Source organism: Elephas maximus, chromosome 1, assembly GCF_024166365.1.
Source record: "Elephas maximus indicus isolate mEleMax1 chromosome 1, mEleMax1 primary haplotype, whole genome shotgun sequence".
Lineage (NCBI taxonomy): Eukaryota > Metazoa > Chordata > Mammalia > Proboscidea > Elephantidae > Elephas > Elephas maximus.
This window is the reverse complement of record NC_064819.1, coordinates 72,617,510-72,643,928: the sequence shown is the minus strand read 5'-3', so window position 1 is coordinate 72,643,928 and position 26,419 is coordinate 72,617,510. Positions and strand designations below refer to the sequence as shown.

General features: G+C 40.3%; 1 protein-coding gene across 1 annotated transcript in view; it reads right to left on the bottom strand.

Moving 5' to 3' along the window:
* The window catches only part of SCGN (secretagogin, EF-hand calcium binding protein), a 54,334-nt gene that overhangs the window by 6,576 nt on the left and 21,339 nt on the right, over positions 1 to 26,419 (bottom strand). The window contains exons 7-10 of the mRNA XM_049874938.1: positions 16,099 to 16,154; positions 7,073 to 7,118; positions 6,766 to 6,825; positions 4,992 to 5,060 (exon numbers count right to left, since the gene is read on the bottom strand). Of these exons, the coding sequence (XP_049730895.1) occupies positions 4,992 to 5,060; positions 6,766 to 6,825; positions 7,073 to 7,118; positions 16,099 to 16,154 (231 nt within the window). The remainder of the gene's footprint in view (positions 1 to 4,991; positions 5,061 to 6,765; positions 6,826 to 7,072; positions 7,119 to 16,098; positions 16,155 to 26,419) is intronic.

The window sequence follows — 26,419 nt, the reverse complement described above, 5'->3', positions numbered from 1 at the left end:
AACAGTCACAGGAGCTGACTGTGTTTTATGAAGCCACAAAATGTCACATTCAACCAATGATCACCCCTTGACTATATCTTTCAAATTATATGCAGAATTTTTTACAGGACCCTTGAAGACTAGGCACAATCCAATAAAGACTGGGAAAGATCCAATAAAGTGATGCACCCTCAATTATCTGGCTTCAGAGGAGAACGTCAATAGTCATCTATTACGTACATCCTTTTTAGCTCAAAAAATGAGCAGCAGAGACCTTCTAAAATGCTTCCATAGCACTAGTCACGACCTGACTTAAAAAACTTAGTCCTTAGAAAACAGGTCTGTCTCAAATTGGCTTGCACTTAAAATGAGAGGTGTCTTTCGGCTCGCCCAGACACCTCACAAAAATGGAAGGGCGGAGACAAAAGTGACAGAGGCTCCTCTGGTTTCTGAAGGAGTTGATTTGCATTCATCAAAGAGTTAGGCTGACCCCTGCTTCCAAGTGATCTTTTGAATAGAGCTATAATCAACAGTTATCAGGCCTAGAATTTTCCCCTTCTCTTTAATTTTCTCAGGAAAAATATCTCATCCACTATGTTGCTGGTTTAGATTTTACTTCCATTTTCTTCCATTGAGCTTTGAAAGCCATTGGCAAACTCAGGGACAATTGAGAGGTGAAATCATTAAAAATTAATAAGATTATCCAGACTCAAAAGGGATGATTTTTAAGACAGAACCTAGTAAAATTACACTGCTACAAATACCTGAGAAAATTATATGGAAATAACGAAGACCAGAGAGAAAAAGTTATGAGAGCTCTATTAATTTCCATGTAGATTTGTGACACAGTCATAACAACAGCTAATATTTATTGAGCTCTTAATAATAACTTAATATTGTTATAATATTGTTATAGATAATAATTATTGAACTGGTACAATGTTAATTGCCTCTCCCATCACCCATCTGTCAGTTTGTTGTACAGCAGTGGCTTGCGTGTTGCTATGACGCTGGAAGCTATTGAACCGGTATTTCAAATACCAGCAGAGTCAATCATGATTGGCAGGTTTTAGTAGAATTTCCAGACTAAGACAAACTAGGAAGAAAGGCCCAGCAATCTACTTCCAAAAATTAGCCAGTGAAAGCCATACGGATCACAATAGAATATTGTCTGATATAGTGCTAGAAGATGAGCCCCCTCAAAATACACAGTGGCTACAACAATGGACTCCATACCAATGACTGTGAAGATGGTGCAAGACCAGGTAATGTTTCGTTCTGTTGTACTTCAGGTTGCCAGGTGTTGGAGCTGACTCAAGGACAACAACAATTGCCTCTCACATACTGTCTTCTCCAGTCTTCACTACAACTTTATGGAGGTAGAATCTATGGTTAGTCCCATCTTCCAGATGAGGAAACTGAGGTTTGGAGAGGCTAAATACCTTGCCCAAGGTCACGTAGCTGGTGAGTGGTAAAGCCAGAACTAGGACCCAACGTGGTCAGAACCTGGGTTCTCAGCCTGAGTTTTCATTTGCTTTTTACCTGTTACTTTCCTTAATTTTCGGTTTTTATACACTATGCAAAGATAATTTTATAATCAGAAAATGAAACAAAAATTTTAAAACTATGAGTTCTAAAAAAATGTAGATTGATTTCTTCCTAATTTTTACCTGTATGTAAGTTAATTTTTGTTAACAAGCATGCTTATTGCTCAGAAGCTCTCTTTTTCACTGGTTTCTTTTATGTTATTATTTCAGACAGGATTACCCACTAGAATGGCTCAGCCATGCATTGAGCTGCTGATTCCATTTATGAAGTTTCCTCTCAAGTGCTAATTATTCTTATGCTCAGAAACTTACTCTAAAGATTACAGCAGCTTTGTCCTAATAAAATAATAAAAATTATCATTTTTGGAGCTCCGTAAAGATTACAGCCAAGAAAACCCAGGGACTGTGCTACATGTCGATGTTATTCCTAGACATCAGATAACCTTGGAAAATAGCTATTATTGTGCCCATTTTATGGATGAGGAGACAGGCATCAGAGACGCTAAGTTATATTCCCTCTGATACACAGCTTGCAAGTGGCCAAACTGCGATTAAAGCTTGGATCTGTAAGACTCAAAGCACTGTCCATCATCCTGTCCTTTCTCACTGCAAAAAACCTTCCAACCTCTTCTTTTCAAAACAGAAAGAGGAAAAGAGAATGAAAATGAGAGTAAGAAAGAGGAGGAGGGGCAGCAGCCACCACCACCATGGCAGCCCCTCCAGAAATGACTGTCCCAAATTCTGTGCCTCTGATGGCTTCCGTTTCAAGCACAGCCAGTCCCTCAGGCCTGCTGAGGTGCGTCCTACCACCTGGCAAAGATGTGGGATGCCGGGCAACCTCTTCAGCTACAAATAAGATCTCAGACCCGGGAAAATTTTATTTTCTACAAGTTTGGGATAAAATTAAAGAAAAAACAAAGTTGTCAAGTAGATTCTGACTGATGGCGACCCCATGTGTATCACAGTATGCTTCATAGGGTTTTCAATGGTGGATTTTTTCAGAAATAGATTACCAGGCCTTTCTTCTGTGGTGCCTCTTGGTGGTCTCAAACCCCCAGCCTTTCTGGTTGGGGTCCTTAACTATTTGCAGCACTCAGGGACTCCTAAGGGAATAGCAAAAGAAGGGAAGAGGGAGATGTGTTTGATAACTGATAGCTCACTTCTGCTGGGCACCCACACATGCAGACTTTAGGAAGCAGGGCCTGGGAGAAGCAGGAGGCCAGGCCCTCTAGCTGGCAATTTGTAAGGTTCTGGAGCACCAGGCTCTACACTTAGGCAGGAAATGGTACCCCCACCTCTCCACAGAGAAAGCCACAAGCTCCAAAAAACAGGATCACTATACCATTTATGATAGGGTGACAGTTGTTTGCATGTGGGAATGATATAAATTTTGAGAAGCCAAAGGGTGGAGTGCTATGGGTTGAATTGTGTCCCCCAAAATAAGTGTTGGAATACTAACCTCTGTGCTTGTAGATGAAATCTCACTTGAGAATAGGATTTTGTTTGGTACGTTAACTAGGGTATACCCTAAACCTCATCACCTCTGAGATATATAAACAGCAGAACAGAGACAAGCAAGCACACATGAAGGAAGACAAACTCTATCTGATGACTACAGAGGCAGATGAATCTACAAGCCCAGGATCTCCAAGGATTGCAGACTACTAGAGCTGAAATAGACAGAGAAGGACCTCTGCCTAGACCCACATGCTGAATTCAGACTTTTAGCCTCCTGAACTGTGAGAAAAATAAACTTCTGTTTTTTAAAGCCACCCACTTGTGGTATTTCTGTTACAGTAGCACTGAGGAACTAAGACACCATTCATTCTATCAAGAGGAAATGAAAACTCCAGTTTGGCAAGGCCTTCGGCTATGCAACTTTAATGCCCCATGGATAATTGCTCAGTTTTTATTGCAGAAGTTATTCTGGCATTAAATAGATAATGAGTCAAATGGGATTTTCCTTTAGCAATTGAGGTAAAACACCCATCCATCATTCTGGCTGTGCAAATGCCTGTAAAATCTCCAACACAATCAATATGTGGAGGAGAAAAAGAAGAGGCAAGGGATCCGTTTGGATGGGAACGGCAAAAATTAGGAGTCTAGGAAGACATCACAGTCATTCTGATTAGAATCCAGAAAAAACTTCATCCATGCCCACTCATTCACAGCATGTGAACTCCCGGAGATTTATGCCAAAATTGGTGTCTGGGGCTTTTTCTGCTGCAAGCCTCCATGATTTTAATCAGATAGTCAAAGGAGTCCTGTGTATTACTACTCTAATTTTTTGGCATCCGGGCCAATCAGGACATAATCATTGTGTCCCAAACAAACCTTAAAAACATCCCTAAGGATATGAGACTATTAAATTCAGTGTCTAGTTGGTCCCATAGAAAAGGAGAAGTTAGAAATGATCTGCTTAACTGAATCATGCAGCCAGTCAATACAGTTCACCAGGGTCGCCAAAGGATTTCTTTTTATAACACTATCTACTTCTATTGTTGTTGTTAGGTGCCGTCAAGTTGGCTCCAACTCATAGAGACCCGATCTACAACAGAACGAAACTGTGCCTGGTCCTGCGCCATCCTCACAATCGTTGCTATGCTTGAGCCCATTGTTGTAGCCACTGTGTCAATCCATCTTGTCAAAGGTCTTCCTCTTTTTTGTTGACCCTCTACCAAGCATGATGTCCTTCTCCAGGGAATGGTCCCTCCTATCTACTCTCGGGTGGTGCAAATGGTTTGCACTCATCTACTAACTAAAGGTTGGTGGTTCGAACCCACCCAGTGGCACCATGAAAGAAATGCCTGGTGATCTATTTCCATAAAGGTTACAACCAAGAAAACCCTATGGAGCAGTTCTACTCTGCAACACATGGGGTTGCTATGAGTCAGAGGCTACTCAATGCCAACAGGTTTGGTTGTGGTTTACCTAGTGAAGACAGCTCTGTGTTGGAGACAAATCTAAATTGTATCAGCTCTAACCATAGCAGTGGTCTTGAAAAACAAGTAGTCATTCTAAACTAGATATTAATGAAGGCCCACGGTGAAACATGCAATCCCAAATCTGGACTGTATTACATGAAAATTAAATTGGAAGTTTTAGTTATTCTAATAATCAAGGGCTAATAAAAAGGACTTTCTGTAATCTAAAACTAAAACAGTAAGATAAACAATGGCACTGAGTTCCTTTAGTTACACAGATGACTTGTAAATGATGATTAAAAAAGAGAGGAAGAGCACCATTACAGTGGGCGTCATTTAAGTTAAACTACAAATGATTTTAAGAGAAAAAGGAGATTTGTTGACTTTCATGGGATCTCAAAGGTTGTAAAATAAACTATGTTCCCAGGTTTTCTTTCCGGAATTAATCTTCAGCACCATCAATTCTCAAAAATTAAGAACTCAATCTAAATGGCAACCCCCCTTCATGATGGGAATCATCTACACAAACTCATGAAACCACCTTGACAAGTTCCATCATGTCTTTGACAAATCCATCCACTTCTGGGCCTTCAAGGGCTCCAGTTTTACTCTGAAAGAAAAAAAAAAAAAATCCAATCATGCAAATATCATTTTCTTAAGTCAAAAACCTAAGGGATAAATTAGGCAAATGGACCAAATCGATAGTCTTTCTAAGTGCAAACAGATTCAGAAATGACATGTTCCCACCCATGTTCTTTGTGTAGAATGTGAACGTTCCATGTGAATTAAAGAATTCATTGCAAATAGCCCCCACCAGATAACCAAACTAGAAGCAGTGATTTTGAGCTCCTTGGCTCTTACAAATAGCATTTATGTGGCATATACTGACTTTATCTGGTTTCCAAGTACCGGGCTTTGGTTCAGCAAAGTGTTAACTTCATGTCATATTGATCCTTTTAAGGATAAGCTGACATCTTTTAAAATTTTGCTTTAGGATTTGGCAATGATTTGGTGATTATAAAAGTATAGATTTTAAATCAGGAGAGAATAGATTGAGTGAGCATATTAGAGTTACCATTTGGTCTGAACATAAGACACTTATTTTTCTATGCATTTAATAACCCATGAAAATATGAATGTCTACAAAATACAATACATATTAAACAATTTGTTTCTTCCCTAAGGTTTCATCCATTCTATTCAAGTTTCATTAACTCTGAATCTTTAACATATGATTTCTAAAATTCTGTTTCCGTAGTATATTTACCAGATTTTAACTAGTACTTACTGTGGGCCAGGCCCTGTTCCGAGAGCTTTGCAAACATGAGCTCATATAATTCTCAAAACAATCCCATGAGATAAGTATGATTGTTATACTCACCACCCCAATTTTACACATAAGGAAACTGAGGCACAGAGAGGTTAAGGAACCTGCCCAAGGTCACAAGGCCATAAGCTGGGATTCAAACACAGGTATTTTAATCACAGAGGCCACATGCTTAACCAGTACACTCTGCTGCCTCTCACAGGCAATGCTCTTTACTGCTCAGAATACGACACACGAGGCCCAGTCTGATCAGATCTCTTATAATCTTTCTCAACTTTATGTTTTTCTTCCTTCTACTATTTTTCTACCTTCTCCTCAAGAAATTCAATTCCTGTGCCAGACTGTGTGCTTTAGAATTATTATTTTTTCTTCTCCAAAGTAGGACCAAATAATTAGTCCTATGAAAGAAATAATTTTTATGCTAAATAGGCCTGACATTATTTCTAAGTCTTTGGATAGGATATATATTTTTGCTGTTGTTGTTGTTTATTTTTGCTTGTTTGTTTTGGTTTGGCTTTTCAGCACACCATTTTAGATGGAGACCAAGAAGGAGAACTCTTCTCTTATTTTGGAACCAAGAAACAAAAACAAACATTGTGATTTCATTCTCTTCTCAACTATAAACACTGCTTTGGTCATTCACACTTAGCTCTCAGAATTTATATAGAGAAGCTGAGGGTGCTTTGATGTACCAGCATACGTACCCACCACCCAGTGCCATCGAGTCGATTCCAACTCATAGCGACCCTATAGACAGAGTAGAACTGCCCCATAGAGTTTCCAAGGAACGCCTGGTGGATTGAACTGCCGACCCTTTGGTTAGCAGCCTTAGCACTTAACCACTACGCCACCAGGGTTATCCAGCATACATATAGGATCACTATTCATCACATAAGTTTAGGGTCCATGGGTAGGAGGACTCCACACACAGGGACTACAAGTTTTCTGCCTACAGACTGCCAGCACAATATGAAGAGGCCATACTTACAACATCATAGTAGGCAAAGATTTTCTCAAAGTCCCTCTTCCTTTCTTCGGTGGAACAAGCCTGTGTATGGAGAAAGCATCATGTTACTCCAGCAATGTGAACTTCATTTGTACAACTCCCAGGTTCTGGAGCAACTTTTATAAACTTTGAGTCAATAACTTTTAATCCCTTAAATCCACTCTGAGCCTTGTTAGTTTCTAGATACGTTCAAGCCAAGACAAACAGATGCCTTCCCTTCTCTCTCTCTCTCAAATCTTTAGAGAAACAAGAATGACAGGAATCTATTTAGAGAAATGTCAATACTTACATCCATTTTAAATTGGAGAAGGAAGTTTTCCTGAAGAGCTAGAATCCTAGATGGGGGTGAAAAAAAAATGCATATGATTATCTGTCAGCTGTCACTTACAAATAAATTCATAGCTCTGGTGCGAGTAAAAGGCAATTTCCAGATTATTCTGCACAATAGAATAGGTGCTTAAAAAGCAGGAATTTGTATGTTATAAAAAGAAATTGATTGGGGCTCTCATAGAGATTAGTGGTCCACAGAGTGACTTTTAAAAATTCATCTTGATGGAAAACGGTGGAATAAAGACATCTGAAAATTCTCTCTCCTATAAAAACAAATAAAATTGGAAAAAATGGTCAGAATCAACTTTTTCAGAACTCTAAAACTTAAGCAAAAGCTTCTAGCAATCTAGAAAGCATTTATTCAAGAAAAATGGCTAAAGCTTGGTAAAAACATCAAGTTATATGGCATTTTAATTTGCCCTACTCCCGTCTCTTTCCCTCCTCAGCTTCATGGTAGTCTTGAGACTCAGTATCCCACAATCACAGGGAAAACTAGCAGCTTAAGAGCCACTGGAAAAGACTAAACAGAATTTGACCCTCTTCAAAGGCTAATTCCCAGAAAAGTACCATTATTTGACCTATTTGATGCTTGCCTGGGAAGACAGGCTTTCAAGGCTGTCTTTATTTGCCCTGATTCTGAGCTTGCCCAATATGAGAAGCCTTTTCCCTGAGGACATATGTCAAATATAATTAGAGGCAATTGTTTAAGATCTCAACTGACTGAAGCAGTGGATAAGAGTTGGGATAAACAATAGGATAACCAAAAAGCTTAAAAGGAAAACCTACAAAATGTGATGTCCATAGGGGATTTGAAAGCTTCAACAGATTTCGGGGCCACACACATGTAGGGTTGTGTCCATGCCCAGGGCTGCGCACATGCGCGTACAGAGTTGAATGAAGGAACAGAAACTTCAACAGTAACAGTCTGACACATCAATGCTCCATTTCCAACAATGGGTAGAAGGAAATGGAAGACTTGAACTACAAACCCACTAAACTTAACAAACACCTGTAGAACTCACCACTCAACAACAGCAGGATACACATTCTTCTCAATGTTCCACACACGAAACATTTTTCAGGATAGATAATATGTTAGGCCACAAAAGAAGACTCAATAAATTTAAAAGAATTGGATCATACAAAGTATGTTTTCTGACCATAAAAAAATAAAATTAGAAATTAAGAACAGAAGGAATTTGGGGAAATTTTGTGGAAATTAAAAAATATACTCTTAGAGAAAACGTCATGTCAATCCAGCAATGTGAACTTGAGTTACACAATCTTCAGTTATGCAATTCTTTCAGGCTCCTGGACAAATTTTATAAACTCTGAGTCTTACCAGTCTCTAGATAAGAAAATTATTATTATTGTTATTGCTTACAAAACTATTTTAATTTTCTGAGAAAACTAGAAAATACACTGAGATGAATGAAAACAAAAACACAACATATCAAAATGTATGTGATGTAGTGAAAGTAGTGCTTTGAGGGAAATTTATAGCTGTAAACTAACACATTAAAGATGAAAGATCTCAAATCAGTAACCTAAACTTCCAGCTAAAGAAATCAGAAAAAGAAGAGAAAATTACTCAAAAGCAAGCATAAATAGGAAAATATTATATTAGACCAGAAATAATTGAACTAGATAATAGAAAAGCAATAGTCAATATCAAGAAAATCAAAAGTAGCTTCCTTGAAAAGATCAACACAATTGACAAAACTTTAGCTAGATTGACACAAAAAAGAGAGAAGTTTCAAATTACTAAAATCAAAAACAAAAGTAGGGATATCATTACTGATCTTATAGAAATAAAAGAGATTATAAGGGAATACTATGAATAATTGTATTACAATACATTAGATAACCTAGATGAAATAGGCAACTTTTCTGAAAGACACAAACTACTGAAACTGTCTCAAGAAGAAATAGAAAATCTGAACAGATCTATAACAGGAAAAGACGTTGAGTCAGTAATCAAAAAAACTTCCCACGAAAAAGCTTCACTGGTGAATTCTAACAAATATTTAAAAATTAACACCACTCTTTCTAAAGCTCTTTCAAAAAGTAAAGAGAACACTTCCCAACTCGTTCTATGAGCCAGTATTTCCCTGATGCTAAAACAAAGACGTACAAGTAAAGAAAACTACAGACCAATATCCCTTATAAATAATAGATACAAAAATTCTCAACAAAATACTAGCCAATTGAATCCAGCAACATATAAAAAGGATTATGCACCATGACCAAGTGATACTTATCTCAGGAATGCAAGGTCGGTTTGACTTAGGAAAATCAATGAAAGGACAAAAAAACACATGATCATCTCAATAGATGTAGTAAGCTTTTGACAAAATCCAAAATCCATTTCTGATACAAACTCTCAGCAAACTAGGAAAAGAAGGGAACTTCTTCAACCTGATAAATGGCATCTGTGCAATTATTCACATTTTATGTCATCCTTAATGGTAAAAGTCTGTAATCTTGCACTCTAAGATCAAAAACAAGGGATCTTCAAAGCCATCAGCCTAGTTTCAAATCTCTCTCACTCTGCTTTCCTTTTCCACATTTAACGGATATTTGTTATAATATTGGGCTCACCCAGATAATCCAGAATAATCTCTTTTATTTTAAGGTCTGTTGATTAGTAACCTTAATTCTGTTTGCAACCCTTATTCATTCTTGCCGTGTAACAAAATATTCATATATTCCAGAGACTAAGATATGATTTTGAAATCATGTAGTAACTGTTTCGTTGCTTTGCATTTCTATTCATTGCTGCTTTAACTCCTTGAGTTCACAAGGATTATTGACTCCTCCTATGTACATTATAGGAGCCCTGGAGGCACAGTGGTAAAGAGCTTGGCTGCTAACCAAAGGTCAGCAGTTCAAATCCACCAGCCACTCCTTCGAAACCCTATGGGGCAGTTCTAATCCGTCCTATAGGGTCGCTATGAGTCGGAATCGACTCAACGGCAATGGATTTATTTTATTTTATTTTTGATTTGTATACGTAACACTCCACTAGTTGAGAAGCTATTCAAGAGATTAAGGCATATTCCTTACCTTCTAGGTTTTTAAACCATAACCAGTTGCTGTTGGGCCAATTCCAACTCATGGATACCTCATGTGTGTCAGAGTAAAACTGTGCTACATAACATTTTCAATGGCTGATTTTTCAGAAGTAGGTCACCAGGTGTTTCTTCCAAAGTGCCTCTAGGTGGACTTTAGGTTCCAACCTTTCCAGACATCCAGCCAAGCATGTTAACCATTTGTACCACCTTGTCAGAACTGCTCCTAGGGGGTGTTTGAATACCTGTAGGGGTGGTTTTTTATTATTACAGTAAGATATAGTGCCCAAAGATAAACCTCTCAGGTTTGAAGACACTCAAAAGATGACTGGGGAAGAGCTGCCACCTCAAAGCAGAGTCGACCTTAATGACATGGATGGAATAAAGTTTTCGGGACCTTCATTTGCTGATGTGGCCCAACTCAAAATAAGAAGAAACAGCTGCAAACATCCATTAATAATCAGAACCTGGAATGTATGAAGTTTCAGACTTTCAGAGTAGGAAAACTGGAAATCATCAAAAATGGAATGCATAAACATTGATATCCTAGGGATTAGTGAGCTGAAATGGACTAGAATTGGCCGTTTTGAATTAGACAAGCATACTGTCTACTATGCTGGGAATGACAATTTGAAGAGGAATGGTGTTGCATTCATTGTCAAAAAGGACACTTCAAGATCTATCCTGAAGTACAACGCTGTCAGTGATAGGATAATATCCATACCCCTACAAGGAAGACCAGTTAATATGACTATTATTCAAGTTTATGCACCAACCACTAAGACCAAAGATGAAGAAATTGAAGATTTTTATCAGCTTCTACAGTTTGAAATTGATCAAACATGCAATCAGGATGCATTGATAATTACTGGTGATTGGAGTGCGAAAGTTAGAAACAAAGAAGAATCTGTAGTTGGAAAAATATGGCCTTGGTGATAGAAAGGATGCCGGAGATCAAATGATAGAATTTTGCAAGACCAACGACTTCGTCATTGCAAATACCTTCTTTCACCAACGTAAATGGCGACTATACACCTGGCCCTCTCCAGATGGAACACACAGGAATCAAATCGACTACATATTGGAAAAGCTCACTATCAACAGGGGCCGACTGTGGAACAGACCATCAATTGCTCATATGTAAGTTCAAGATGAAACTGAAGAAAATTGGAGCAAGACTACAAGAGCCAAACTACAACCTTGAGTATTTCCCACCTGAATTTAGAGGCCATCTCAAGAACAGATTTGATGCACTGAACACTAATGACCGAAGAGCAGAAGAGTTGTGGAATGACTTCAAAGACATCATCCATGAAGAAAGCAAGTAGTCATTGAAAAGACAGGAAAGAAGAAAAAGACTGAGGCTCTGAAACTTGCTCTCGAACGTCAAGCAGCTAAAGCAAAAGGAAGAAATGATGAAGTAAAAGAACTGAACAGAAGATATCAAAGGGCGGCTCAAGAAGACAAAGTAAAGTATTATAATGACATGTTCAAAGAGCTGGAGATAGAAAACCAAAAGGGAAGAACACACTTGGTGTTTCTCAAGCTGAAAGAACTGAAGAAAAAATTCAAGCCTCAAGTTGCAATAGTGAAGAGTTCTATGGGGAAAATATTAAACGAAGTAGGGAGCATCAAAAGAAGATGGAACGAATACACAAAGTCATTATATCAAAAAGAATTAGCTGACATTCAACCATTTCAAGAGGTAGCATATGATCAGGAACCGATGGTGCTGAAGGAAGAAGTCCAAGCTGCACTGAAGGCATTGGCGAAAAACAAGGCTCCAGGAATTGACAGAATATCAATTGAAATGTTTCAGCAAACGGTTGCAGCACTTGAAGTGCTCACTCGTCTATGCCAAGAAATATGGAAGACAGCTCCCTGGCCAACTGACTGGAAAAGAACCATGTTTATGCCTATTCCCAAGAAAGGTGATCCAATGGAATGCAGAAATCATCAAATAATATCATTAACATTACATGCAAGCAAAATTTTGCTGAAGATCACTCAAAAGTGGCTGTAGCAGTATATCAACAGGGAACTGTTAGAAATTCAGGCCAGATTCAGAAGAGGATGTGGAACCAGGAATATCATTGCTGATGTCAGATGGATCCTGGCTGAAAGTAGGGAATACCAGAAGGATGTTTACCTGTGTTTTATTGACTATACAAAGGCATTCAACTGTGTGGATAATAACAAATTATGGATAACATTGGGAAGAATGGGAATTCCAGAACACTTAATTATGCTCATGAGGAACCTGTACATAGATCAAGAGGCAGTTGTTTGGACAGAATAAGGGGATACTGATTGGTTTAAAGTCAGAAAAGGTGTGTGTCAGGGTTGTATCCTTTCACCATACCTATTCAATCTGTACGCTGAGCAAGTAATCCAAGAAGCTGGACTATATGAAGAAGAACAGGGCATCAGGGTTAGAGGAACACTCATTAATAACCTGTGTTATGCAGATGACACAACCTTGCTTGCTGAAAGTCAAGAGGACTTGAAGCACTTACTGATGAAGATCAAAGACCACAGCCTTAAGTATGGATTACACCTCACCATAAAGAAAACAAAAACCGTCACAACTGGACCAATAAGCAACATCATGATAAATGGAGAAAAGATTGAAATTGTTAAGGATTTCATTTTACTTGGATCCACAATCAACATCTATGGAAGCAGCAGTCAAGAAATTAAAAGATGCATTGCACTGGGTAAATCTTCTGCAAAGGACCTGTTTAAAATGTTGAAAAGCAAAGATGTCACCTTGAAGACTAAGGTGTACCTGACCAAACCATGGTATTTTCAATCACATCATATGCATGTGAAAGCTGGACAATGAATAAGGAAGACTGAAGAAGAATTGATGCTTTTGAACTGTGGTATTGGAGAATATTGAATATACCATGGACTGCCAAAAGAACGAACAAATCTGTCTTGGAAGAAATACAACCAAAATGCTCCTTAGAAGCAAGGGTGGTGAGACTGCATCTTACATACTTTGCACATGTTGTCAGACGGGGCCGGTCCCTGGAGAAGGACATCATACTTGGTAAAGTACAGGGTCAGTGGAAAAGAAGAAGACCCTCAACGAGGTGGATTGACACAGTGGCTGCAACAATGGGCTCAAGCATAACAACAATTGTAAGGATGGCTCTGGACTGGGCAGTGTTTTGTTCTGTTGTGCATAGGGTCATTATGAGTCGGAACCAACTTGACGGCACCTAACAACAACAACAGTGAGAAGGGGCACTACTGGCATTTTGTAGCTGAGGTTCAGGGATCCTACACGTGTTACAGTGGATGGACCATTCTACAGTATGAAGAATTGTCCCATGTCTCATCTGACTTGGAGGTATGTAAAAAACCTGTTTATAATTATTTGAGCTTAGAACTGAATTCCTATTTACACGAAGATTGAAGGTATTTTTTTGTTTGGTATACTAATTATGTAAGTTTCCTGTATGGTATACTGAATTGTGTAAACTGAGGGATGATTGTACTTAATTTCATTTGAAACTCTACTGAAACTTATTATTTTATAAAACCTTATCAACAGTAACTGAGCTCTTCATACATGAGTTTCTAAAAGACCATACTTGTATCAGTTGACATCTGAGCTGTTATACTGATGGTGATTCTATACCAAGGTGTGAGTAGCTGTCTTCACTGTGGTTGTACCAAGCACTTATACACAGAAATATGCATTATTTTATTATTACCTACTTTCATTTCTCCTTGATTTTATAGTTTGGACATTATGTTAACTATTTTAGAATTATGTACATATGTAGGTGTGGTAGAACGAAAATGCCCCCCCCCCCCACACCACCCCTCCCCTCACACACAAGTGATCAGGTCCTAATGCCTGGAACCTAAAAGCATTTCCTTGTTTGGAAAAAAGGTGTTTGCAAATAGATGTGATTAAGTCAAGGATATTAAAAAGAGGAGATCATGCTGGATTATTCAGGTGGGACCTAAATGTAATCACATGCATCCTCATAAGAGAGAGGCAGAGGGAGATTTGACACACACAGAAGAGAAGGAGACAATGTGACCACACAGGCAGAGGCTAGAGTGATGTGACTACAAGCCAAGGAATGCTGGCCACCACCAGACACTGGAAGAGGCAAGGAATGAATTTTCCCCCTAGAGTCTCCAGGGGGAGGACTGCTGTGCCCACACCTTGATTTTGGCCCAGTGATAACTAGTTTTGAACTTGTGACCTCTAGAACTGTGAGAGAATATATTTCTGTTATTTTAAGCCACTGAGTTTGTGGTAATACGTTACAGCAATCACAGGAACTAATACAGTAGTTCATGTCATCTATGAAATATATTTCAGGAGTCAGTGTTGGGACTAATAAGGTAGAGAGTTGCAGCTCTAGGACATTACTGATAGTGACACACTCCAGCCTCTAGGGGGAGCTCAAGAATTCTCCACTATCACTACCCGTGGGAAGTACAGAGTTGCATCAGGGTACTAACTGGGTCGGGTGCATCTGGGGAAAATGGCAAAGAAATTAAAGGCTCTTTTTTTTTCCACCCAGATTGTCATCTTTTGAGAGAATCTTTTGGGTGCTTCGGGCCCTCTTTCTAGGATTGCCTCTCTCTCAGCTCTCTGTGAACCTAGAATTGACCTCTACTTGACAGAAAATCCTGCCTCGATTGGCCAAGTGAAACAGGGTGGTATCCAGGGAGTAGAATCAAGATTGGGGGTTCTGAGATCCCTTCTGCCCTAGGCCTTTGGGAGAAAAATGTGCCCCTCTGACTGGTCTTCCAGTGTCTTTTCTCCAACAAAGTGAGCCAGAATAAGGGTGAAGGTCATGAGGAAAATAGCCAAAGAAGACACAGGCTGCCTCATAGCTCCTATGAGGCCCAGAGTGGAAGACTTATAGAGTGTTGGAGTCAATGTCTTGGTGTGTTCCCTTTTGCAGATACTCTTCAGGACCTGGCAGAGATGGCTGCCAAGAGAGGAAACAGCTAGTGCAGGACTCAGTGATTCCTGACTCAGGTTAACATCCTCTAAGAGACAAAACTAATATTGACCTGTCCATGACATTCCCGAGTAAAGACCCTGTCATCGAAAACTCACCCTCAATCCTTGGTATTTCTGTCTCCCAACTATATTCACTACTGACCTTCGTCTTGTAACTGCCTGCCCTCAATCATCATCCAGTTTACAATTGCCATCCAGCCTAATCTTGACATACCTAGCATTTTAAGTTGCTCCCCTATAGGAGTATCTGTGTATTCTGCAATCCAAGGGTTTCAATTCTGTTCACCTACTAAGAATCTCTTTATCCTTTTTGTAGACAACCACACATTGTTTTGGGGTCAGCAGGCCTTAACAAAGCATACAGAACCACCAGGCACATGATTACAAAGCTAGACCCACAGACAGCATTTCTACAGATGCTGAGCCACTTCTGAACTTATTTTTTCCTCTCTACTTCCAGCCTTTGGGGTCTTGGTGCCCACTGAGGACATGGCAGCACTCAAAGACCGGAGAGCGCAGATGGAGTCTGGCTCAGTTGGCGGCTACCTTAAACTAACTGTTCAACACTCCTGCAGTCGGTGAATAGGATCCAGGACTCTTCATGTCATGGATCCTAATATTTAGGACCATAAATGTCCTTTGTGATCTCTGAAGGGAGGGCCTGCCTTACAAAAATTTTGTGTGCTGTGCATTTTGGGGGAAGTACTTTCATTAATTTCACAAAGGGATCTGTTACCTCCAAAGTATTCAGAACCACTACAGCTTATTGGATAAGAGGTATCTATTCTTTAAGACTCCAGGAGAGACTTGAGCTCTGTTCTTCAAAAAAAAAAAAAAAAAAAAGTACATGATGTCATCAAACCCTCATGGAAAGTATTTCTGAATCTATGGCCTCATGCCCACACTACTCACCTGGCCAAGTCATTAAGATCCAACCGTCCATCTTTATTTTTGTCAAAGATCTTCATCTGGAAAGCAGAAGTGGAAATGGTTGTAAGAAATAGTTATGAGAAGGATTCATTTTGAAAGTTATTAAAGGACTTCTCTATTTTTGTCTTCTGATTACATGATATTTGCCTAAATTGTCTGAGGAGTCCAACTACCTGGAGGAAGATTAGGATTTGCTACAGAAGGGATGTATGTCAGCTTCCGTGTTATGGGTCATAGTCACTAAGCCTTCCCGATCACAGAGGCTTAATGCAACAAAAGTATATTTTTTATTCATGTCACATGAGTATCAACATTAGTTGGGAGTTCTAACCCATGTTTTCCACATTCTAGAACCCAGAGTGACAAAGCAGCTACTCTCTGGAGCATTCCTGGTTGCCATGGTAGAAAGAGAACAGTGAATCACACACTGATTAAAATGTTGTTTGGCGAAGCAAGTCCCCGGCCACACCTAACTTCAAAGGTGCAGGGCAGTGGGATTCTACCATGTGCCTGGGACTTATCTGGTGGATGGCGATACTGATGGCCACAGTTGCTGACAGGCACAGTAGGATCTTCCATAATGATTATAAGCTTGAAGTCTGGGCTCTTGCTTTGAGACAGTGCTTTCTTAAAAAAGAAATTTTATCTCCCTCTTTAGCATATTAACAACCAAGCCTGGAGGACTCATATCATAGAGTACCTCCTATAGTGTAGAGAAGAAATATCATTTTCTTTCCCATGAAGGCAAGAAGAGTTGAGGAAGACATGATATAGGGGAAAGCCTTCCTTCTCTAGGCCTCAAAGGATTATAGGAAGGAAAAGAAAGAAGGGCAGAGATAGGAAAGTAAAGTAGATATAGAATCTAACCCTGCTAGAAAGGGGAGCTTGGAGGGAGAGGACCTTAGATAAAGAAGAACACTAGACAGAGAGCATTGCTGTGGCTTAGCTTTCCCAAGACTCTCTTAGTACCCATGTGGCACGGATGCTGAGTCAAGAGCCAGTGGGCCTTCCGTGGGCATAGCTGTGGCACTGTGTGAGACAATGCTGGAACAGAGGGTGGGGTGGGCCATTGGGCCAGCAGGCTGGAAGAAGGATGTGGCACAGAATTAGTGGTCTGCATTCAGGGAGTGTTAAGGGATGGCTGGATTAGCAGGAGCCTTTACTTCCCAAGAGAGTTGCTGGGGCAAAGAGTATGGGCCATGAGTTCAACACAGACTTTAGTCATCCATGCCAGCAGGGTAGCAGCAACTGAATAGTCAAGGGGCATCAAGCTGGAGACCAGAGGAGTCAGGGCATTGTGCTTAGGGGCTTCAACTCTTCCCCTCCACCATGAAGTCACATAAACCACTTCTATCCCCTTATTCACCTGGATGCCATTTTTGGAGAAGAGTCTAGTTTAGATGAAGATGACCAAACAAAATCTAGGAGACTGAGTTTTTCCCTGTGTAAAGCAACTTACGAAAAAAAAAAAAAACGAAACCCAGTGCCATCGAGTCGATTCCGACTCATAGCGACCCTATAGGACAGGGTAGAACTGCCCCATAGAGTTTCCAAGGAGTGCCTGGCGGATTCGAACTGCCAACCCTTTGGTTAGCAGCTGTAGCACTTAACAGCTATGCCACCAGGGTTTCCGTAAAGCAACTTAACATTGTCCAAAGGGGCTGTCTAAACTACCAGGTCATACCAAGCTTTAAACGTACCACCCATCTGTCAGTTTGTCCTACTGCAGTAGCTTGCGTGTTGCTATGATGTTGGAAGCTATGTCACCAGTATTTCAAATACTAGCAAATGTGATGCACACGTGTCAGTAGATCTTCCAGGCTAAGACAGACTAGGAAGAAGGCCTGGCGACCTACTGCCAAAAATTAGCTAATGAAAAACCCTATGAATCACAAAAGAATATAGTGCTGGAAGATGAGCCCCCTAGGTTGGAAAACACTCAAATTACACAGTGGCTGCAACAGTGAACTTGAGCATACCCAGGGTGATGAAGATGGCACTGGACCAGGCAATATTTCATTCTGTTGTACATGGAGTCACCATGAGTTGGAGCCAACTAGACGACAGCAACTAACAACAACAACAAAGCTTTAAACAAAAGAGAACTGAAGGTTAAAAATTTCTCTACTAACCACTGATCTGGAAAACCAGACTGGTTTAGACAAAATAGAGAAGGTACATTTTCTTTACATATCTCAGTTGTAGTGAGTAAGTTTTGTGACTTTACAACACTGGATGTAGCTGAACATCTAGCATATCTATAGGAGGAGGCTGTACAGGTAAAAAGAAACAGTGAGAGAGACTGAGAATATATTCAAGTTATTTTTGCATTAAAATATATCCATGCCTCATTCTTCCACTCTCTCCAAATCTATTTTATTTTTAATATTTGAAATTAATTGGAAAGCCCATTCTCCCCAAATTTTGGCTTCAAAAAACGCGTATTGCAGAGCCTGTTTACATAGGTTATAATTTTATACATTTGAATACCACCCTTCATCCACTGCCGTCGAGTCGATTCCAACTCATAGCAACACTGTAGAACAGAGTAGAGCTGCTCCATAGGATTTCCAAGGAGCAGCTGGTGGAGTTAAACTGAAAACCGTTTGGTTAACAGCCGAGCTCTTAACCACTACACCACCAGGGCTCCACACATCTAATCATGTCCTTTAAGCATAAAAGCTACGTCCAGTAAAAGTCTTGATAATGATAGACTTCACTAGGGGATGAACCATGAGTTTTTTCGGTAGCACCATCATCAAAAGGGGTCCTATTTTAATAGAAAGCTAGATTATCATGAGCTTTAAAGACCTGTCTCCATTGCTGTGTTAGCTTACTCAAAGGGAAAAAAAATAGTCTTTTGCTCAGCATTGGCTTGGGGGAAGACTGAACACCAGTATGGTGAATTATATTCTGTCCATCACAAGACTGGCTATGTGGCTCACTTAAGAATCAGAAGCAGAAAAGAAAAATCAACCGCGTGTGTACATGAGGGAACGAATAGTATACATACTCCCCTGCAGCTGCTCTTCTGGTTTTCTAGGGCCACTGTGATTATGTGATTAATGAGGAAAGCCTGGAGCATACCTGGTATACCAGACCAGAAATCAGTCCTTGTGTGGCATTAAACAAGACACATTATCTCTTTGGGCTCAGCGTCTTCAGCTATAACTACATCAATAATTTAAAAACTTTTCTTATCGGCAGTACCCTATTTTTCTAATTAAATCTTGCACAGTGCCCCAATGCATAAAATATCAAAGCAGAACTGTACTAGTAGTTAGTGGGAGAAGGCTAAAATCTAACCTTCTAGGCTCCCTTTCACTCCTGAAGTATTGCCTCTGAACCCAGGGTTTCTTGAAACTGTGTAGTTTGATACCAGAACCAGATGCCATCTAGTCTATTCTAACTCCTGGTGACCCCAGTAGAACTGCACTCCACAGGGTTTTCAAGGCTATGACCTTTGGAAAGCAGATTACCAAGCCTTTCTTCCAAGGCACCTCTGGGTGGCTTTGAACTGCCAACCTTTCACTTAGTAGTCAAACATTTAACTGTTTGTGCAATCCAGTATTCCTTAACCACTGACTAAACGGTTAAGGGTCTAGGTAGGTCCTTTCCAGCTCTGAAAGCTAAGTAGTAGTTTCATGACTTTGCCAACGCAGTTGAAGAGGAATAAGAGTGATGCTAAGCACTGTCCCTGGTATAGTGAGCATAGCCCTTAGGAGCAGGCGCCAGTGTGGCTGATGGGAGAATTGGGTTGTCGGGGGTCCAGGGGCCTTAGACACATCTGCACTTACATGTCTTCTCTGAGTAATTGATGGTCAGTACCTCCTCAATGGATGCTGTTTGGCTGCTAAGCAGTAGCAAAAGGTATTCAGGACTCCCCAGGTAGGTGACACCCACACACCACAACACTGGACCATTTGTGAATTCCCTCCAACCCACACTAGAGTACTCTTCCTCAAAAGGCCCTTTTGAAGCAGCAAATTAGTAGCTCGTTACTAATCCAGTTATTTGAGTTTAACTTGCTTTTTGCCCTTCCCCCTAAACTGACAATAGAAAAAGGAAGTCTCAGAAAATGACCAATTTATAAGTAAGAAGAAAGAGTAGGATCCTAAAAGTCCATAGTCCCAGTGACTGAGAAAGTTGATCATAAACATATCTGTCTTTGGAAATATGTATGACAGAGTAGAACTGCTCCAGAGGGTTCTCTTTGCCGTAATCTTTGTGGAAGCAGATGGCCAGGGCTTTCTTCTGCAGCATTGCTGGGTTGGTTTGAACCATCAACCTCTAAGTTAGTAGTCAAGCAAAAATCATTTGCACCACACAAGGACCTTTGGAAATACAACCTTTGGTGAATTTTGAACATTTAGCATTTTTTGCTTGGGTCATCATGGCTTCTAAGTCCTTAAAACTATAATAGTGGCCAGATGTTATTTCATTTCATCATCGCAAAATCCTTTTAAGGTAAGAAATACTGTCTGTGTGTCACACATGAGGAAACTGAAGTTTACAATGGTTAAGGTAATTTGTCCAAGGAAGTAGCAAGATTTTAATCTAAGCTTATTTGTCGCTAGCTTTATAGAGTCTGGGTATCTCATTATTAATTTAGTTTGCCTCATGTTTGGCTATGAAATAAAACATCTGGTATCATAGATTGTGCCAGAGACATGATATTTACCTTTCTAATTGCCTCTTTTTCCCAGGGAAAGCAAAAAAGACACTATTTACCACATTTTATGCAAATAACGTGCACCTTCTACATGTTTGCCAATCACTCCTTCTCTTCCCCCTGCCCCCAATTCTCACAAGCCTGCTATGCCAATCCTCCTTCACATGTTGCTGTAAAAAAATTAGCATAGCTACCTAGAAAAATGCCTGCCCCACTCCCCTACCCGCCTCCATCGGCAAGCAAACACAGAAGGTGTGTGTGTTATTTGTGTAAAAATACTATATGTGGATTGTTCTCAGACCTCAATGGTCTGAATTTCCTTAAAGAAATTGCAACTTCATGAAAATTGAATTAACTTTAAGGTCATCAATCTTCAATGCTGTCACTGGATTCACACTGATATGGTCTCTTTTTGTACATTTTTCCCACCTCTGAATATAATGCAGGAAATACAAGCCTGGATTTTTTCCCTCCATCTTGGAGTCCCAGAGGGCTATGGCTGCTGAAGGTGGTGGCAGCATGGACATGATTCCGTGTTGAAGGGCCTGTTGCTGAAAGTTAGTGAAGGTCCTTAAGCCCTGTCACTGTTCTCACCTCAGCCACTGCTTTCCCAAGACTTGAGTTCAGGGTTAACCAACACATTATCTGTACAAACTAAATGAAGTGGAACACAGTGTCTTATCGACAAACACTTTAAAATTCTGTAGGCTGATGATTCCCAGTATGAGTCAAGAGATCCCCCAGGGACTGTGGAGTTACCCATAATTCTCCTTAGAGTGAATTATATGCTTCTCATATTTTTACAAGAGTTTATAGACGCCATGCTGATTACGAGAGGCAAAGTCACTTAAAAGCATTCCTGGCTTAAAACTACCTTCTTATCAGACCCTTTCTCAAACAATAGATCCAAAATACAACTATTGTCATGTGGTGGGTGAGGAAGACCATGGACTTTGTAGATAATTGTTAATTGATAACTTGAAACATTATGCACACACAAGATGAAAAATACAGAAATAGTTCAGTAGAGGGTAAAGTACAACGTACAAGTCCCTCTCTTGCTTGTTCTAGAGGTAACTACCATTCACAGTATCTTGTGCATCCTTCCAGAAGCTTTTTAAGCACACAAGGACATAGATGTGTGTATATAATATCTAAGAAGACCTGCTGTCACAGTGGTTAAGCAAGCACTTGGCTGCTAACTGAAAGGTCAGTTGTTTGAATCTACCAGCTGCTCGGAGGAAAGACCTGGTGATCTGCTCCTGTAAAGATTTCAGCCTAAGAAACGCTATAGGATAGCTCTACTCTGTCCTATAAGGTCGTTGTGAGTCAGAATCAACTCGATGGCATACAACAACAACATATAATCTCTCTCTCTCTCTCTCTTTTTTTTTTTTGGACAAATCAGACCATACTCTATACACTATTTTATCCCTTGCTTTTTTCATTTAACAATATTCTTGGAAATCATTCCTTATCAGTCCTTTTTTTTTTTTTAACTTGAAAAAGAGGCCTTGTTCTTTAAAAGTCTGGAAGTCATATACTGTCTCAACAGGGATTTAAAGGCTTCCCAATATTATCAATCAACAATTATTGGTTGAATAATTACTATGTGTCTAGCAACATGTTAGTCACCTTGGAGAAGAATACAAACAGTTGCCGTTGATTCCAACACATGGCAACCCCATGTGTTACTTGTGCTCTTAGAAGTAAATTGCCACACCTTTCTTCCGAGGCACTTCTGGGTGAATTTGAACCTCCAACTTTCTGGTTAGTAGCAGCCAAGTGCTTAACCATTTGTGCCTCCCAGGGACTCCTATGCTAAGCAGTATTAATGCTAAACGAAAATCAAACCTACTGCGGTGGAATTGATTACAATCCTATAGAATAGAGTAGACCTGCCTCATAGAGTTTCCAAGGCTATAATCTTTATGGAAAGAGACTGTCACATCTTTCTCCCACAAAGCGGCTGGTGGGTTTGAACCACAGACCTTTCAGTTAGCAACTGAACAGTTTAACCACTGTACCACCAGGGCTCCTATATTAATGCTACAGAGAAAAAAAAATTAAGAAGCATATGTAATAATGAGTTGGGCTACAATTTCAGATAGGGTGGTAACAGAAAGCCCCGATGAGAAGGTGACCTTTGAGTAAAGCCCTGAAAGTGATGAGAGTAAGGCATATGCAGATCTGGGATAAAAACATTGTTTGCAGAGGAAATAGCAAGTGCAAAGGACCTGAGGCAGGAGCATATTTTGTGTGTAAGAGTAACAGAAAGTATGTTAGATAATAGAGTGTCAGGATCAGAGCAAGTGAGTGTCAGAATAAAAGGAGACAAAGTGAGACAGGTAGTGACCTGGTAGGTAAGCTGTGGTGTGAAGCAGGCCACTGTAAGAACTTTGGCTTTTTTCTCAGAGACAAAAGCCATTAAAGGGTTTGGAGCATAGAGAAGACATGATGTATCTCACAACATAACAGGGTCACTCAGGCTGCTGTGTTAAATAGAGACTATTGGGGAAAGAGTGGAAACACAGAGATCTGTTGGGAAGTCTCTTTAACAATCCAGAGAGAGAGAACTGTGGCTTGGATCTGGATGAGAATAGTCAGATTCAGGTATATTTTGAATGAGTCCAACACAGGGTGCTGAAGGATTCGATTGAAGCATGAGAGAAAGAATCATCAAGAATAATTCCAAGAGTTTTAGCTTGAATGGCTGGAAAGATGGAGTTGACCTTAACTGAGCTGAGGAAGACCACTAATGGAGCAACTTTGTAGGGGAAGGTCAGAATTTCCATTTTGGACATGCTAACTTTGAAATCCACCACCCACCTGTCAGTTTGTCATACGGTGTGTGGCTTGTGTGTTGCTATGATGCTGGAAGCTATGTTACCGGTATTTCAAATACCAGTAGGGTCGCCCGTGGTAGACGGGTTTCAGCAGAGCTTCCAGATTTAGACAGACTAGGAAGAAAGGCCTGACAATCTACTTCTGAAAATTAGCCAACGAAAACCCTGCGGATCACAACTGAGCATTATCCGACTTGTTGGCTTTGGACACGTCCTCAGGAGAGATCAATTACTTGAGAAGGACATCATGTTTGGTGAAGTAGAGGGCCAACAAGGGCATGGGAGACTTTTGGTGAGATGTACTGGCACAATAGCCACAACAATGGACTCAAATGTGCTAAGGATTGGGAGGATGATGCAGGACCAAGCAACGTTTCATTCTTCCTGACATGAGGTCACCAACAAGATGACTTAACAACTTGGCAACTAACAATAACAAGTTTAAGATGCATGCTGGACATCCTAATAGAAATATGCATTCAAGGGTATCCAACAAGTTCAGGAGAAAGGTCTGAGTCAGAGATATAAATTAAGGGGTCATCAGCATTTTGCTGGGATTTAAAGCCATGTGACTGATGGACATCACCTGCAGAGTGAGAGTAGACAGAGAAGAGAAGTCCCAGGACTGAATGCAGACCTGTCTCGGGATGACTGGGGTCAGCGGTAAATGCCTGGGCCTAGGGAAGGAAGAATGAGAGCTGGAACCAGGGTGAGGAATGGGGACGATCTTAATCTCATATAAATCTCTGTCCGCCACTGTCTTGGCTTTTAATTTGTTTTGCAATAGTTCAAATTGTATGCTCTAATTAGATGTATAAACTTAATATCTCCCAGTGGTATTAGCTTACCTTTTATAACTAAATATTACTTACTAATTTCCTATCCAGACGGCTAATCTTTCCCCTGCCTGTGTTGGCAGCACCTCTCAATTCAGTGTCATGATTGGATTTTGCTAACAGGCAGCTTCCTTCCTTGTCCAGAACATTAATTAGGAATTGAAATAAGGCAGGGTTCACAGATCTCGGCTTTTCTCTGCTTATTGGACATTCCGCCTTGCCTCGTTCATTATTCATGCATCAGCCAGTTTTCAAATATGCCTATCCTTATTCAGGTCAATTTAAATTCATATAGTAGGTTACATCTCTTAAGTAAAGTGTTTGATGCTAAACCTCAGAACTAAATCTTTACTGTCGTGTTGCCTTGGCTGTCAGCCACTGCCCAATAAAAAACCATGAAAGCAGCAGTGATGTGAGTTCACACTTGGTGTATCACTTCCTTAGAGCTCAGGACACAGAAGCCTTTTCTGACAACGTTGAGTTTCTGAAAGTTAGTGGACCCAAAGGTCTCTAGGGAAATGTAAAACATCATTTAAAAAAATATAGAGTCCAGTTCCCAAATCAGTTCACTGGACAAGTACAAATTACCTCTATCATGTGGGGAAGGAGCCCTGGTGGTACAGTGGTTAAGAGCTCTAACCAGATGCTAACCAAAAGGTCGGCAGTTGGAATCCACCAACCACTCCCTGGAAACCCTAGGGGGCAGGTCCACTCTGTCCTATAGGGTCACTATACGTTGGAATTGACTCAACAGCAATGCGTAAATCATGTAAGGAAGACAAATGAAGTAGGTTGGCTGAAATCTCATTAAGCTCTTTCAGTCTTCTGATCAAACACAGACCTTTGGGTGACAACCCTCTCACCAGATTCCTCAACACTTACTTATCGCCCCCGTGCATAAAGAGCCAATGAGTGGTCACTTGGAGTTTGATTGACATGAGCCTATCTCCATGGGACAATTTGGAACAAAAACGAGTCTACTTAATTACAGCACGCAGAAGCAAAAGAGCCCCAAGGATTTAACAATGAAGCAGACATCAACGGACAAGTCCCATCCTAGGTATGTCCCTTATAAGTGGGGTAGGGCCACCCTGATTCACCTCCACTACTTCACAGGAGTCTAAGTTAATGGATCTAAGTTCAAAGTCATCAAAAATTACATATTGCTAGATTTTCAGCTCAGAACGTTTGTAGTAAGATGTAGCTAGCCTGAGCTTTCTTAAATTTAGACGCAGTCTACCTTAAGCATTGTGCTCTTTTAAAGAACTATCTCTGTGGGATCAAATTGACAACAGCAACTCAAAAGTTTAGACAGGAAGTTGGGGCCATGAGTTTATGTCAATGAGGGAAGAAAAATTCAGAAAAGGAGAGCGAGATTGGTAGCACAACTTGAAGTATGTAATAAATATCACTGAATTGAACATGTAGAAATTGTTGAATAGGTGTATGTTTTGTTGTGTATATTTTCGACAACAATAAAAGAAAATTATGCCTGAGTGGCTGTAAAGAGAAGAGCTCTGGGAGAACTAGGGCTTCTGGACTGATGTGTGATATGCATCATGTCTTTTCAGCCATGTATTGACCTTCTGAACTGTCTACATGTCTCCTCTCTGCCCTTTCCTCCTCCCTATATTGGGTGGTTTGAATTAAGTGACCTCTGGGGCTTTATACAGAGTCCCTGGGTGGTGCAAATGGTTAACACGCTCAGCTACTAACTGAAAGGCTGCTGGTTCAAGTCCACCCAGAGGAACCTCAGAAGAAAGGCCTGCCAATCTAATGCCAAAAAAACAGCCACTGAAAACCCTATGGAACACAGTTCTACCCTGACACACATGGTGTCACCAGGAGTCAGAATCAACTAGATGGCAACTGCCTTGGTTTTTTTGGGGGGGGGGTGGAGGAGGCTTTATACAGCCACAAGTCATTCTTCTTCTTGTTTTCCCCAAATT